This window comes from Mustela putorius, unplaced genomic scaffold (genome assembly GCF_011764305.1).
Source record: "Mustela putorius furo isolate JIRA1106 unplaced genomic scaffold, ASM1176430v1.1 tig00000929_pilon_pilon_pilon, whole genome shotgun sequence".
NCBI lineage: Eukaryota > Metazoa > Chordata > Mammalia > Carnivora > Mustelidae > Mustela > Mustela putorius.
Window position 1 is genome coordinate 4,785,277 of NW_025421520.1, and position 16,808 is coordinate 4,802,084.

General features: G+C 42.7%; 1 protein-coding gene across 16 annotated transcripts in view; it reads left to right on the forward strand.

Annotated features, from left to right (window-relative positions):
* KMT2C (lysine methyltransferase 2C) overlaps window positions 1-16,808 on the forward strand; it is a 269,946-nt gene that overhangs the window by 94,601 nt on the left and 158,537 nt on the right. For 14 of the 16 annotated variants that reach the window (XR_006608481.1, XM_045086329.1, XM_045086334.1 and 11 more), the window contains exons 3-5: window positions 6,377-6,518; window positions 12,108-12,308; window positions 15,476-15,624. Coding sequence is in view for 15 of the 16 variants with exons in the window: in XM_045086329.1 (XP_044942264.1) it covers window positions 6,377-6,518; window positions 12,108-12,308; window positions 15,476-15,624 (492 nt within the window). In the remaining variant the exon portion in view is untranslated. The remainder of the gene's footprint in view (window positions 1-6,376; window positions 6,519-12,107; window positions 12,309-15,475; window positions 15,625-16,808) is intronic. The other 2 variants (XM_045086330.1, XM_045086341.1) reach the window with 1 other exon arrangement.

Here is a 16,808-nt window from a genome sequence, read left to right on the forward strand (position 1 = left end):
TTAATAAGAGTGGCCATAAGCAGGCTCAGGAATATTTCTGACATCTAACAGTCTGTTCTGTGAGGTTGGTGACTTGACTCAATATATTTTTAGGATATATACAAAGAATGACTTAACCTTTGAGGGAAATCATTTCTTAATTGTCCAAAATCAAAGTGTATTATTTCCATGAACTTGGCCGTGAGGTAAATGCTCTCTTTATGCCATAATCTGTCTCAGCACAGCTTTAAAAATAAACAGAAATACGCTGTGTTTTCAGTTTTCATTTCATATTCTTCATATTCAACAAATGATTCCTCGTAACGCGGTGCTAGTAAAATATGAACGTTTCCCTTTAACGTTAATCTCTTCCCAAAGCCTCGGTGCCGTGGGGCAGCGGCGGGGGCAGGGCCGAGCCTCCCTGCGGGCCGGTGTGCGGCCCGTTGGGCCTGGTGGTCCCCACGGCTGCCCGGTCGCCTGTGATCTCTGGCTCCGGCACCTTCCCGAGTTGAGTGTCCTTGTCTCGCACAGGAGGATGTGTCAGCTGTTACTGTTCTTTTTTGAAAGAGAAGAATTAAACGAGAGAACTATGCGGCGCACACCTCTCTCTGTCCTTTCCGTTTTTGTTGGGCTTTTAATGCCTTTCTGGAGCCTTCCAGAGCTCTTCTCCCACCTCTGCCCTCAGCTTTCGTCACACCTGTGCGTCCGTCAGGACAGCTGTGCTGTCTGTCGCTCCTCCGTTCCTGACTAGATGTGGGGGATGGAAATCCTGACTCTGTCACAGAAGCGGGTGCTCTTTGAGTAGAATGTGGTACACGGTAGTTGCTCAGAGTTTTGTTTGGTAAAAATCATTCTGAAGCATTTAAAGTAAAGCTCCTCAGCAAGGAGCCCGAAGCGGCTACATCAGTGTTCTCTTTGTTCTGACGACTCTCCTGGGTTTGTTGTCGTAGTGTGTGATGGGACATCAGGAGTTTGGTGTCTCCGTGGGCGCTACCCGGCTGGCCGGGGAAGTCGCTAGAATGTCACGTGTGGATGTAGAGACTGAGGCCAGCGGCCGCAGGCCAGCTCGTCCCGTGTACTTCGGGCATTGGGCCGCGTGCTGTGCGCGTAGTATCTCTCTTCGTCGTGAAGACCATTTCCTACTCGGGGGTATTCGCCACCTTTTAAATGATTAACGAACTGAAACTGATGAGCTTGAATGGCCTGGCCGGGCTCCCGCCGCTTGCAAATGCAGATTCTGGGCCTTCTGATTCCAAGCCTTTGATTTTAACGAACGCCCCAAGCTGAACCAGCCTTGGCTGTGCATTCCCTGAAGCAACTGTTCGGGAGTCTTGAGTAAGTCGTGGGCGGAGTGGCCTTGTGTAGGGACAGGGGTCAGAGCTGACTTGCTGCTGCAGCCGCAGAGGTGTGCGGGGCACCTGGGCCAGGCCGCGTGAGGCCCCCAGGCTCCCCCAGGAGCGTCTTGACACCAGGCAGGACTCCCGGGCAGCATTCCCTCTGCACAGGTGCCACCTAGTGGTTCAAGACCCAGCACAGGTGGGGCCGCTGGGAAAATCCTGTCATCCCTGTGGTCGGCGCTGGCTCTCCATGCTTTAAAAAATTTTGTGACCAAGTAGCATTGCCTTTATTTTAAGTCAAGGTCAGAGTAAGGAGAAAATTACATGGATTATTTTATATCAAAGAAAAATATAACATGGAAATTTTTTTAAATGTAAAATGTGCTGCTTACTCCCGTTTCATTATTTTAGACTGTTTCAATGAACAGAATGCCAGGAAAGGCAAAAACTGCGCAGAGTGGCAGAGTAGCTGAGCCTGGGCTGTTTTATTGGTGGATTGGCTAGCTTCTGTGGTTTTAGCACAGGCACAGGAGTGCATTTTTGGTAATAAACTGTGGATAAGCAACGTCTGGCGCCAGAACTCTTGACTTGGTTGTCCGTGAGTTTAGTCTTTTCACCAGAGCATTTCTGGTTGACATCTCTGGTTGGACGATCGCATGACATCATTTTCAACCAGAGCAGTCTGTTTCTTCTGTGAAGACTGGGGCTGGGAGAAGAGAGAGACATAAACATTAGTTTAATTGTTCCGGCTCGACTTTGACAGATAGTAAGATCTAATTTATTCTGCTAGACAAAGAGTGACAATTAGAAAAGATAGGTTCTGTCGTTATGTATAGTTTCACATAATTAGGGATACTTTTTTTCTGTTTTTATTTTGTGGCTGGAGCTGCTCCCTAGGAAGCAGTCATAAGATTCCTCTTTATTTTTCCTTATTCCTTAAAAAACAAATGACTAAAACAAAATCCACACAAAAAATCCAGCCCAAACCCAGCAGTCCCTACTCTGTTTTTAGCAGATCCACGGTAGGATCATGGGCAGACCCGGTAGCAGTGATCGCTGGAAGCGTAAAGAACAGGGCGAGCTCGAGAAGCCTGCCTTAGACCACTGACGGTCCTTGTAGATCAGGCCTGTTCCAGAGCCATTCGGAAAATAAACCGCTCTTGAGTCTGAATCGTTTTTTGCCTCTCTGAAATGCAGGGAGCCTAATTTCTAAAAGTTGTGTACCCGAATACCTACCAGCCTAGCGTTAACATTTGTGTTTAACCTTGTCATCTCCTTCCGATCTAATTTGAGAAAGGAAGAGGGAGAGAGACACCGAGCAGACACGGAGAGAGATGGTCTTCCTGCTGGTTTCCCCTTAGTTATAAGCAAGCAAAACTCCTAAAAATATTGAAAGTGTTAGGTATTTTTCTTTTGAGGGAGATAAAAATAAGCACGTAGTTGGGGGGCACCTGGGTGGCTCAGTGGGTTAAGCCTCTGCCTTCGGCTCAGGTCATGGTCTCAGGGTCCTGGATCGAGCCCCTGAATCGGGCTCTCTGCTCTGCTCAGCGAGGAGCCTGCTCCCCTGCTCCCTCTCTGCCTACTTGTGATCTCTGTCAAATAAATAAATAAAGTCTTTAAAAAAAAAAAAAGAGCATAGTTGGGAGTGTGCTACAGTTTGCCTGGAGAAGAACTTTGACGAGAGACCATAAGTGGTAGATGGCAGCAGAAACCAGAGAAGGGACGGGCTGTGCCTGACCGAGGGCTTGCAGTTCAAGCCCTCTTGGTAGAGGCGAAACAGAGCTGGCCCTTGGGAGAAGAGTGCTCTGAGAGCACTGTACTGGCACATGACTCTGGCACATGACTCTGGCCCATGGGGCTCAGGATCTATAAGCTTTTGAGGTACTCTTCTTAGGACTTTGCTTGTCTTGACTTTCACCCTTCCTTATTACCTAGTAATAGGAGTGGTACGAAAAGAGCATATCCGACCTGGACTCAGAGCATCTCTGGATAGAAATGAAATGCTTCCTGGGAGACATTTTCATATATATGGTCATTTTACAGTGTTTTGAATATAATGGAGGGGGTCTTTGTGGTAGAACCACGTTACTTTCTGTCTTTGGTTATAAAAGCAATTAGAGGGCAGGCAACACAGAATAACTTTTGGGTCTTTCCAGATGCTTTCCCTAGACCTATTGGCTCTGGAGGTACCTGGTCTGCTTTCCAAGTTATAGCAGGTCACAGGTCTACCAAATATTTTGATACAGTATAAAAAAGGTCAGTTGATTTCCAAACTCCAGTGTTACTGTTCTTATTGCCAAGTCACCAGCCCACATTTTAAGTGTTTGTTACGGCAGTTCCCTCTCCTGTGTTCGTTGGGGCATGGGTTAAAATGCTGTACACAGAGACCCCAGAATATAGCAGCGGTGTAAATAAAACAGATTCATCTTTTTGTCATGCACTCTTTCTGACAGTGAGAGGATCGGCCATCTTTGCTCCCGGTGGCGGTTTACGGACCTAGCTCCTTTCATTCTTCTGCCTTTCACGAGAACGGTGTCCTCATCTGCAGCACGGCATCGGGGTTGCTGGTGTGCCTGTCCCTGTCTGTAGGAGAGAGGAAACGTGACGGGCTGTGGCAGATCCCTTCCTCTTAGAGGTTGCGTGGTCAGTTTTGGTCCTCCTGTATTGGTGAGAACTTGCCACGACTAGCTACAAAGAAGGTTGAGAAAATCAGTCTCTAAGAAGTTCCGGAGTTTATCCTTTGTCCATTTTTCTGCAGGGTCATGTGGCTTGTTCAGATTTCATGATGTAAAGTTCTGTGCATGTTCTAGATTTGAGTGCCCATTTATGGACCAAATCCATGTATTTTTTTTTTCAATCCATGATGTACTTTTTCATTTTATTCATGATAGCTTTTGTTGTGTAGCAGTTTCATATTTTAATAGTAAAGTTTGCAAATCTTTTTATAATCCTTTGATACAAGTGTACTTCATATTTATAGATTTGATTCTAGGTACTCTGTCTCAGTTTTGTGGCTGGGGTAGACAGGACGGACATGATTGATAGGCCCACAAGCACTTGATTTATGGTCAACTTTACTATTTCAATTTAAGAAAAAACAATGTTATTTTAAATAGGAGAATGAAAACTGCCTGTCTGATGCTTTATTTCATCATTCATTTCATGATTTGACAAGACTTATAATTATTTATAGTTTTTCTAACTGAACAATTAATAGTTCTCAAAGTTATTTGTCAAAACACTTACCTAACTTCATTATGAATTTAGCAGACTTTGATAGTCACAAAAATGGTAAAGTCAGATTGGAGAGCTGATCTGAGAGACGTGAGATAAAATTTGGTGTGGAATTTAGTGTTCCAGCTGCTGGATATGTCCCAAATGCACTTGAAGCGTGGTCTGAAACTCAGGCCAGGAGCCAGGGCTGCAAGTGTTAGCGGATGACCATGAAGTCACCACACCATACCACACCACACCATAAAGTGTCAGCGGATGACCATGAAGTCCAGAAACTCTTAAAACCTGGATAATCATTAAGTGCTTCAAGGAGAAAGAGCAGGGGTGCCTGGGTAGCTCAGTCGGTTAAACGTCTGCCTTCAGCTCAGGTCATGATCTCAGGGTCCTGGGATCAAGCTCCATGTCAGGCTCCCTCAGTGTCTCTCTCTGTCACATAAAATCTTCAAAAAAGAAGAAGAAGAAGAAGAAAGAGCACATGAAGGACACTCCAAGGGCTATTCCCACATTTAGAAAAGAAACCAGCTGAAGACACAGACACTGGATTATTTAATTTTCATTAGCAACTTTGGGAGATACATGGTGGCTTTTGGTTTTGTAGGTGAGAAGGAGAATTTTATTAAAAAAATTTTTTATTTTAAGATTTTATTTATTTGCTAGAGAGAGACAGAGAGGGAACACAAGCAGGGGGAGTGGGAAAGGGAGAAGCAAGCTTCCCGTTGAGCAGGGAGCCCGACGTGGGGCTCGATCCCAGGACCCTGGGATCATGACCTGAGCTGAAGGCAGACGTTTAACTGACTGAGCCACCCAGGCGCCCCGATGATGGAGAATTTCAGATGACTTTACAGAAATTCCATAGACAGTAGTTACTACAACCGGAACTCCAGAGCAGGTCGTGATGACTCTGAAGCCTGTAGCAGTCCAGTACCACTCCTGCTTATAAAAGTTAGGAAAGCGTTTCTCTCTTGCTCTCAGTGGTGGTGGAACAGCATTGCAGGGGGGTTGCCCGTTAGGAAGGTCACGGAGTGCGGCCCCTCGAGAGTCCCATTTCAGGAATTTTATTGGGAAAAGGAAGGAAAGAGAGAAGAAGTTTGAAGGACTGTAAGTGCTTTGTATTTGTTTCTTCGGTTTGGGGTGGTGGTGTGGAAAGCAGGGAGTAAATTCTGAGTTAGGAAGGAAGGACCGACCGGAGCGTGGAATGGCATCAGGGCACTGTGGAGGGTCGTGCCTGTTCTCGTCCAGCGATGCCGGCGGCTAGATGGTTCTTAAGGAGACACGTGACGTTCTGTGATGGCGTTTGTTGACTTGCCTCCTAAGAAGGTGTGTGTGGCGTGTGAGGTGTTTGGGGTTGGAGTCTTGAGGGTAAATGAAGAAGGCGGTGGAGTCAAGATGTGCTCTTTTCAATTATTTACCTTTAGAATGACTGTTAATTAAGGCTGTAATGATTGTTTTAAGTGAACAATAGTTTTATTTACAAATTGTGAAGAACCTTTTTTTAAGCAAGTCACTTTGAAGAACATTTGTTCTATAGATGAGCTGCTATGACCCTACAAATAAGGTTCTTAACAGTTATTACTAAGATGAAACCCTGCTGAGTCCATTGTAAGGTGCACAAAAAGAACAGTGGCAGAGTTGCCCGTTCCTCCGACGATCACGTTGCAACAGAGAGTGAAAAGCCTGTTATGGACACAAACTGTTGCTGTATTAGTGAGGTGTGCCCCTTGCTCTTTGAATCTTCTGCCTGTGCCATGTCTTCTTTATAGGTAAATTCACCAAAGATGGATTTCAACGTGAAAATGACTTTTTATATCCTCTCGTTCACTATTAAGCAGAAATCAAAGAGCAGTCTGCGGAAGAGGATGCTGAAGCCGAAGCGGACAGCAGCCGACGGCCGGTGCCAGCCCTTCAGCGCTCTGTGTCGGAGGAATCCGCGAGCTCCCTGGTCTCCGTCGGTGTGGAAGCCAGAATCAGGTTAGAGAATGAGTGCAGCTGGAGGGGGAGGCGTGACGGCAGGGGGCTGGCTAGAGAGGGAATTCAGAGTATAAGCTCGCTTTTAAATATGGAAGGGATTTTATTACTTAATAATTTTAGATTTATGGCTGATGCCTCTGTGTAGTGTTGAGGTAAAGGGTGTCTGTGAGCTTAGGTGATTGTAGAACAGACCCGTAGACTAGCCTGTTGCACCCTCCTCACCGCAGAGCAGGACAGAATCACCAGCACGCTGGTCCTAGCCAGAGAAACAACTCCTAGCCTTTAGTGTAAAGATTGATTTTTGATGCTTACCTGTAAACTTTTATACTCCTGTTCCTTACTCTTTCTTCATTCCTTAACTAAAGAAGTAGAGGAGGTTATAACCTTCCTGTGTATACTTCAGCTTTGAAGTCTCAGAGTTTTTTAGACCGTATTTGAAAGACATGAGTAACTCTGTGAAACCATCTCTCAGTTGAATACCCCGTCTTCTTGAAATGTTTTCTTTCTTTTGCTTCTGACACCCCTGCTTCCTCCTCTTTCGCTGGCTTCTGCAGAGACCCCCTGCTTTTAAAATGTTGGGGTCCTACGGGAAGTCTCCAGCACACACACCTTCATCTCTGCTCCCTCCCTGGGGGTGCGCGTGCACGTGCACGTGCACGTGACGGCGAAGTTGTCTGTGTGATGAGCCCCATATTTCTATTTCCAGGGCTGACCTTTCCCATCTGTCTGTCTGCTTGACATCTCCCTTCGGAGGTGTAGTACACACCTCACCCGTGCACAGTGTGTTCCCCATTTCAGGGAAGGTTTGAAATTCTCAAGATAAAAGAGTAGTGTGAAAAATAAAATAGTCCCCAACACACTTTACCCGTCACTACTGCTTTATTTTTCTTTTCTTTTCTTTTGTTTTTTCTTTCTTTACTTCCTTCCTTTCTTTCTTTTTTAAAAGATTTTATTTATTTATTTGAGAGAGAACATGAGCAGTGGGGATGGGCAGAGGAAGAGGGAGAAGCAGACACCCCACTGTGCCCAATGTGGGGCCTGATCCCAGGACCCTGAGATCATGACCTGAGCTAGAGGCAGACACTTGACCAACTGAGCCACCCAGACATCCCCCTGCTTTATTTTTCTTAGTAGCACTTGTTATTTTTCAATTCATTTGATGATTTAATTATCGATATCATGTGAGTTCTGTGAAGGCAGTACTTCTTTCTGTTTTCTGTTGGATTGATAATTATTTTCTGTAGATTATACATTATATTTTGTTTTTTTAAGATTGTTTCCCTTAAAACCCAAACCTCATATCTCTTTACCCTATTGAATTTAACTTTGAAAGAATTCACACTTACATTCCAATTGGTTTCTTAGTCTTAACAATGTAAGTGCTTTATCATACTTTCGTATCTCTCTGCATCTCCCATCCAGTATCTCATGCTGAAGTTATTGTAGATATATTCTTCCTACTTCTGTTTCCCTTGTCTTGGCCCACTAACTCCCAATTTTGAAAATTGAGGTTTAACTTATATACAGTGAAAATCAGCCATTTTGTGAGACGACAGCTGTACACAGTGACCACCGCCACCACGAGTTAAAGAGCCGCCCGCCGTGCTGAGAAAGTCCCTGATGCCTGTTTGTTGTCAGCCCCGACTTCCAACTTCCGCCCTCGGCAGCCGCTGGTCTGTAGGCCCCTGTTGTTTTGCTTTTGCAAGAACAATGAAATGGAAGTGTAGAGTATGTGTTCTTTTGAGTCTCTCCTTTTTTCCTTAGCTAACGCCGTTTTTACTCTCCGGCCTCCCCTCGGCTGCGTTAGTGTGGGCGCCAGTCCGCCGCCTCTCTGCTGCTGAGCGGGACTCGGTTTTATGGAGGCTCCTACCGCAGCTTGTCCGTTTCCTAGTTCAGGAATACTTGGGCAGTTCCCAGTTTGGGGCGATGAATACAATTGGTATAAATATTCACTCACAGGTTTTGGTGCGAACATAGGGTTTTTATTTCCCTTGGGTAAATCCCTAGGCTGGGAGAAAGGTAATTGGAAAAGAAAGTGCCAAAGCGTGCTGCGTGTGTGGTTGTGCTGTTCCGCCTTCTCACCGGCGGTGTGTGAGGGCGCGGTCAGCACGCGGAGTCCCAGAGCAGGCAGTGTGCCTCCTGGTTCCCGGGGGGGTGCTCAGTGACCCCCCGTTACGCCGGCTGTGGGAGACCTGTGGCGGCCTGAGTCCAGGGCACAGTCTTGCTTCTCCTCTGGGGTTAAAGCCCCCTGACCCCTCACTGTTCCCCCGTCTGCACTTGGTCTTCACCGTCGCAGGTGGCGGTTTTTCCTGTCCTCTCTCACAAGCCTAAGGCTTTTGTGCCCTCTGGGCCTTCCCCGTACTGCTGCTGTTCCACTCCCCAGGCCTTGTGTCATGACCAGCACATTGTGCAAACCCGTCGCCGTGCCTCGCCGTGCTCCCAGTGCTGTGCCTGGGCCTCTGGAGTGGTGCACAGAGAGCTGATGCGTGGAGAGGTGTCTGTGGTCCCAGATACTCTGTATTCTCACACTATCTCACACTTGGACTTTAGCACTTGGTGAAAATTTTTCACTTAATTCTTCTTAAGCTGCTTGCATGACATACCGTGGCCTCTTCCCCAGATTAAGCAAATGCTTGTGTGTCATCTCTTCCTGGGAGTGCCTCTCCTTCAGTTGGAGGTGAATTGGTTGCCGTGTGACTTCTGCAATCTGATGCGTTAAAGGGAAGTGAACTTGTGAATTGTCTGGCGAGATTTTGCTCTGAGGGTGGGAGCAGTGCTCTTTGCAGCTTTCTGTGCCCAAAGTGAAGACAGAAATTCCCTTTGTCCCACATACAAGATCAATAAACCGGTCTGAGATGTCTAGATGACTGTCCTTACTTCTTCCGTCTCCTGAAACCTTCCCAATTCTTTAGTGATCTGAGTCCTTCCTTAAAATTATTTTCATTGTGGATCTGTTGTGTGGCAAAATTCCTGTGCTTTTACAAGCCTGGGATTACTTTTACTCACTGTCACATTTGAGTGATGGTTTTGGCTATGACATTGAAGGTGAAGATATTTACTGTCAGTACTTCAAGGGACACCTCGGTGGCTCAGTCAGGTAAATGTCCGTCTTCGGCTTGGATCATGATCTCAGAGTCCTGGGATCAAGCCCCATGTCGGGCTCCCAGCTCAGCAGGGGTCTGCTTCTCCCTCCGCCTCTCCCGCTGCTTATGCTCTCTCTGCCTCTCTCTCTCTCTCTGAAATGAATAAATAAAATCTTTTTTAAAAAGTATACTTTAAAACAATTTATTTTTTAAAAGCTTTTATTTATTTAAGAGAGTAGGGGAGGGACAGAGGGAGAGAGAGTCTCAAGTCGACTCCTCTCTGAGTGCTGAGCCCAAAGGAGGGCACAACCCTGAGGTCATGACCTGAGCTGAAATCAAGAGTGACTGACGGAGCCACCTGAGAGGCCCCTAAAACAGCATTATAAAAAATTTAAAATCAATGTAGAAAAATCCATAATGAGTGAAATGTAATTTTTTTAAAGTTAAGAAATACTGTTTTTCTTTCTTCTGGTATTTAAAAAAATTTTTTAGTTAAGTTCCAGTTTGTTAAAATACAGCGTATTTGGGTCTCAGTTGTTCAGTTCAGTGACTCGGCACGCCGCGGCAGCACCAGAGCTCATCACAGCAGGTGCCTCCGCCATCCCCGCCACCTGTCTCCCCGTCTCCCCTCCCTGTAGTTGAGGGTTTGTTTTCTGGCTTGCTGCTTTCTTCCATGTTCTTCTGTTTTGTTTCTTCAATTCCACATATCAGCAAAGTGAAAAGGAAGAGAGTGACACAAACCACCAAACAGATGCTTAACTCGAGAGAACAAAGCGAGGGCTCCCCAGGGGAGGTGCGTGTGGGGCTGGCTGAAGTAGGGGACCGGGTGGTAGGGAGCGCACGCGTCCTGGTGAGCACCCACTAGGTTCTGCGCCTCCAACTACTATTGCACTTTTATTAACTGGAATTAAAAAAATACTTGAATAAAATAAAATATTCCATCAAAAATGAAATAAGGGGTGGTAGATAAGATGAGAAAAACAAAGTGCTTCTGACAGGCAAAGCTGAAGGACGGGTTCGTGAGCATTTGTTAACTGTTGTTCTACTTTTGTGTCTTTGTTCAAAAATATCCATAATAAAAAGTCAAAGATGTATGTGATCTTTAAAAAACAAAAAGCCCCCCAAACGACAAAATTCCCCGTGAGTGAAATCATACGGTGTTTGTCTTTCTCTGACTTGTTTCGCTTAGCAGAATTCTCTCTCGCTCCCCCTCACATTGTTGTGAATGGCAACTCATTGTTTTTATGGCTGATACATAAAATGGGAATTGCATATACACCACCCCTTACTTACCCATTCGCCAGTCAACGGAAAGTGGCTGCGCTGCTTCCGTGTCGTGGCTGTTGTAAATAATGCTGCAGTAAACGTAGGGAGTGCATGTGTCCCTTTGAGTTAGTGTTTTTGTATTCTTTGGGTAAATACCCAGGAGTGTGATTGTGGGGTCATGGGGTAGCTCTGTTTTTGAGTTTTTGAGGAACCTCCGTGCTGTTTGCCAGAGTGGCTGCACCAGCTTGCGTTCCCACCAGCAGTGTAGGAGGCTCCCCTTTCAAGGAGCAGACCTTCTAATTCTGTTCTTTCTGAGGTCCCTTGTTAAACATCTGTTCCGTAAGCATATATTGTTTTTGTCTTTTAACTTTTTAATTTTATTGTAGTTAGTAGATGTTATTGCTCACAATAAATTCAGGTTTTCAGAAAAATTGCGCAGAGGGTACAGGAGTCCCCTTCTCAGCCTGCCCTCCTTCCCGAACTTTCCCCTTTATTAGTTCTGTGCCTTGGTCTGGTACGTTTGTTACAGTCGGTGAACTGGTATTGGTATGTTATTATTAACTGATCACCATAGTTCACACTAGGGCTCGTTCTTTGTGTTGTGTAGTTCTCCGAGTCTTGACATATGCCTGATGTGCTTTTGCCATCGCAGTGCGTCACGGGCAGTGGTCTCCCTGCCCTACTGTCGCCTGTGCCCCACCTACTATCCCTCTTCCCCTCTGTTGAACTTTCTCACACGCCCCTCATCTCGGACTTCTTACTCCAGCAAGCACTTAAATCGACGTTTTTATGCCTCCATGTTTGTTCCTGTGTGTTTCGTATCTACGTCATGCATAAGGAGTGGTCCGTCAAGTGCTTAAAAAAATTTGAAAACCACACGTTTTCAAGAACCCACATGTCGCCCAGTGGCATTAAACCCATCCCTCTTTCCTAGCCTCAGCCTTACTTGCTTTATTACTTCCATTTTCTTGAATTAGATGAAAATAAAATTATTTTTCTAAGTATGAGCTCAAGTTTTTTGATTTTGTGGGGTCTGCTGCTTTAAAAAGTCATGCTATGAGTTGCAAATGTGTAATTGATTATTAAACTTAATTGTTCTTATGGCCTATATGTACTCAAGCTTACCTCGCCCTAAAGTCGTAATATTTAATTTTAAAGCACACATATGTATAATCTGTCACTTTAAAAATAGTTGGATAAACCTACTTTCACATTCTGGTTTTCTTTTCATTTTGACCAGTGAACAGCTCTGCGCTTTTTGTTACTGTGGTGAAAAAAGTTCCTTAGGACAAGGAGACTTAAAGCAATTCAGAGTAACGCCTGGGTTTATCTTGCCGTGGAAAAGCCAGCCTTCTAACAAGAGGGACATTGATGACAACAGCAATGGAACCTGTGAGAAAATACAAAACTCAGCACCACGAAAACAAAGAGGACAGAGAAAGTAAGCAATTTTGAATAAATGCTTGGAATGCAGTAAGGCTATCTATAATTCATTTTCATCTCAGGGAACATATAAATGGGGTTGTTACTGAATAATTTCTCATGTTTTTCCCCATTTGTAGAGTGCTTTATGCCTCACCATTAAAATCCCTCATAAAGCACTCCTTTCCTCAAAATTTCTTGTGTAAAAAAAAAAGTGTGTTAATTGTATATTAAAATCAGTGTGATCGCAAAAGCTAATGTTTTAAAAAAAACTTAAAGGAACCTAACATTAACCTAGAAGGAGTTTATGGAAGGAAGGTAAAACAGATCAGTGAAGCCTGTCTTTCGTTCTTTGAGTAAGATTTTGATTGTTTGTAAGAATGTAACCTAACACAATGACAAAACCAAGATGGGTTTCTCTACACATGTTCTTAATTTGTTATTTAGTTATTTTAATGGTTCAGAGAATATTGAGCTGTCCTATAAACTGTTATAATACAAGGTTAACTTTCTAAGTAATTATATGCTCCAATTTTCCTTTCTACAGTTGAAGAATCTCTTCTTTTTTAATGAAGTAATAATTTACTAAGGTATTTGTATAACTATGTATGTGTGTCTGTATTCATCAACATGATAGTTACCTGAAACTTCTCTCTAATATGTTTAATTTTGGAGTCAAAAATTTTTTTTAAGATGTTGCTGAGTTTTGTTTAAAGGCCATCTTAATATGTGGCTTTGGCTCTGGTAGTTGAGGGTATAGAAGTTTCTGTAGTCGATGAGAAAGTGTAAAATTAATTTAGCTTGGAAGGCTAACTGGCTCTGCCCCTTGAGGGTGATGATGTAATCATCCAAGTGCTTATCTGGCTTTTATCCAGATTTAAGTACTAAAGTATTGTTGTGTTGTACTTATTTGATTGGCTCATTCTTTTGGACTCCTGCCAATGCCTTGAAGCCCTGAAGTAGGAAATGAAACAATAACAAGAAAGAAAGTCTTTTTAAAAAATTTAAGGTGGAACAGCTTAAGGAAGTTTAGAAGTACTACGTTGCGGGGTCTTGACGTTTGAAAGACCAGAGCTAGATCATATAGAAGAGCTTTTTGTTATCAGTCAAGTGCTCACATCCTAATAAAATACATCAGAAGTCTAGCAAACTTCAATATTCATCAGTAATTAGCAGATCTAATGGACTGGACCAGCTAATATCTCATATCCTCATGTTCTGCCTTTGAATAACAGCAATTATATAAACACTATTCTGGGAAATACAGTTGGACTTGGTTTACTTATTTTATAAGCTGAGTTAATTTTTAGTGAAAACTTTTATGGGCTGAGATAATTATGTAAAAAGGAGCCTTGGTTTAGTCTTTACATACACTTACTGTTTATCGATGTATTAAGTAATGATAACAAGACAGTTAATGGATGTTAGGAAGAAAAAAACACATTAATAAGATTTGGAATTCATTTAGGGGTAAACAATTTAATTTGGTAATGATTTTAAATAGTTACAAAATATATTCCTGATGAATAGAAACCAAATAAACGTGTTTTTGTTTTTAATATGAAAAAGAGGTTTTAAAAAGAATTTTTCTCTTTTGGTGACATTAAATTTTAAGAATATGTAATTGGAGATTCTTTTCCTCTTTTGTTTTAGACTTAAATTCTGGGAGTATGTATTTCAGCTGTGTTTTCCTGATGGTCTTTCCTAAGTAGGGCTGCTGTCATCCTTAGGGTTGCCATCCGTGTCTTACTGATACGGTGTATACGTAAAAACTGGTTGCAGAACCTGAAGGTGAAACTTATTAAGCTGGTGGTTAGGAATTGGTTAGTAATAGACTGGTTAGTCATTGCGTTAGTTTTTATACCTGTCTCCCCCATGAAATACTGGTATAAAGGAAATATCTTAGAACAAGACATCAATCTTTATAGATGAGCTGTTAGACTTTTCCCCCTTCTAATAAGAATATTTGTAGGAATGGAGGCATTTATAGGAAAGAGTTTGTTCTCACTCTACTGGGGGCATTTATAAAAATGAGAATTTAAAGTTAGAACAGCATGCTAACCTTTTTAAAAAAGTGAGTCTATGCATTTCTAATGCTGAACAAAATACTGGTTACTTTTATATGGTTTGATATTTAAATGTAGTTATTGAAATATGTTAATACTTTTTTTCTTTCAGTGATTCCAGGTATAAAAAAGTTTAGTACCTTGGTCATTGTGCTGCTTTTCTCTTAATAGGAGTCATGATAAGTACCCAGCTTACAGAAGTGCAGTGAGTTACGATCTGTATCCAGTAGTGCCTTAATCCAGAATTAGGATCAGGTTAAATACTGTGATACCAGGAGAAGATTAGAGTTTTAGTTCCAGTCACCTGATTTCCCATATTTGCTGTTTAACAACAATAGTAGTCATTGTTTACTTATTGATCTCAATTAATTAGCTGAAGTTTGAAGGCTTTGGAAGTCGGAGGTAGCCCTTGTGTTGTATGCTTTCCCCAGTGTTCATTTCTGTGCGCTGTTTTTGCGGTACATTATCTTCCTTATTCCCCACGCCACTGCCACTAGCAGCTGTTTGGTTTTTGCATTTTACTTCTGACTTGCGAGGTGAAGTGTTCCTTACTAGAGAGCACTTGCGCCATCAGCCACAGACCAGCTGTCGTGCGGAGGCACCTGGAAGAGAGCTCCCGCCACCTCCCTCTTCACGCTGGGTAGTGGGTTCTCATTCCCGAGAGGTGACCTTTCTCCGCATGACGGGAACTGCCAGCTCTGTTGTGCTCGCCCTCACGATAAAGCAAATCACAATTTCTGATGGAGTTAGGTTTCGTGAGCATTTAAGTGAGGCTGAAGGGAATATTTATTTTATGTGATAAAATACAGTTCCTGATTAGAATATTAGAGTGTCATTTAGAAAAATTATAAACTGGCAAAATAAACTTGTAACTGTAATTTTTAACACTTCCTTATGGATTCGGATACTTTTTTTTTTTAGTTGCTTCTTACATGATAAAATACAGAACCCAGTTTTATATTACACTATGAATAATAACAGTTGTAGTCTAAAAATTGTTTTATGTCAGTTTATGCCTAATTAAAATTGATTTGGTAATATGTTTATATTAAAGTTGTTGTAAACAAAATAATTATCTATTTGTTACCACTTTCACATCTCTTTTGTTTTATTTTTCCAGAGAACGATCTTCTCTGCAGAATATCGTATCTTGTGTAAGTGTAAGCACGCAGACCGCTTCAGATGATCAGGCTGGTAAATTGTGGGATGAACTCAGTCTGGTTGGCCTTCCTGATGCTCTCGATATCCAAGCCTTATTTGATCCTACAGGTGGGAGCTGGTCTTCAGTGATAACTGTCTCTTGATTCTGTAGACATTTTAATATTCGTGAATTATCAACTTAATAGTAAATAACCTTTCATCTAGAAATAATTACAATCACATTGTAAAAAATGTCATTGTTTAAGTAAGCTTCCTTAGGTAAAGTAAATTGTCTAATTATGTGTACCTAATTTATTTAGCATCTGCACTGGGCCAGTGCTGGGCTGGATACTCATAAATCTTTGTATTTATTCTTATGTGGACAGCAGGGCCATGGAGATCTGATAATTGAGGAAAGAAAATTTTTTTTAAAGATTTTATTTATTTATCTGACAGAGATCACAAGTAGGCAGAGAGGCAGGCAGAGAGAGAGAGGGAAGCAGTCTCCCCGCCGAGCAGAGAGCCCAACATGGGGCTTGATCCCAGGACCCTGGAATTGTGACCTAAGCCAAAGGCAGAGGCTTTAACCCAGTGAGCCACCCAGGTGCCCCGAGGAAAGAAAATTTTAAAAGGAACTGTGAGAAGTTGGGGAAGTTGGGTGTCTGGGTCTATTTAATGCAGGATGAAAGACAATAGATGTTAGCCATGTGGGCATCTTATTATAACAGTATAGTAACCCGTACTCAGGATATGGTTCTTTTGGGATTTTGAGTTAATTCCAGTTGAACTGCATATTGATTGATAATGGTTCAAGTGTTGTGTGATAGAGCATTTAAAGACTGACCTGTTTTCAGTGATTGATGTGGGCTGTTGGTGTGGGATGAAGCAGAATGGAGGTAAATGTGTAGCTTATTTGCCATCCATTCTCTTTGTCATAAAGTGTTATATAACGTCCTTTATATTTTATGCAAAGATACCAAATAAAATATCTTACAGTAATATTTAAATAAAATGACTAAGAACTCATTTTTTGTTGAAACAATCACTCCTTCAAACTTGTGTGCATCAGAGTCACCTAGAGGTCTTGTTAAAACACAGATTTCTGGCACCACTGCAAGAGGTTTTGGATTCACTGGGTCTTGGTTCTGATATGATATTTTGCACTTCCTTTTTTAAAAGTTTTTTAAAAAGATTTATTTATTTATTTGATAGAGAGAGTGGGGGGAGGGACAGAAGAAGAGGGAGAGAGAGAATCTTAATGCACACTCCCTGCTGAGCACACAACCTGATGTGGGGCTCCATCCTAGGACTTT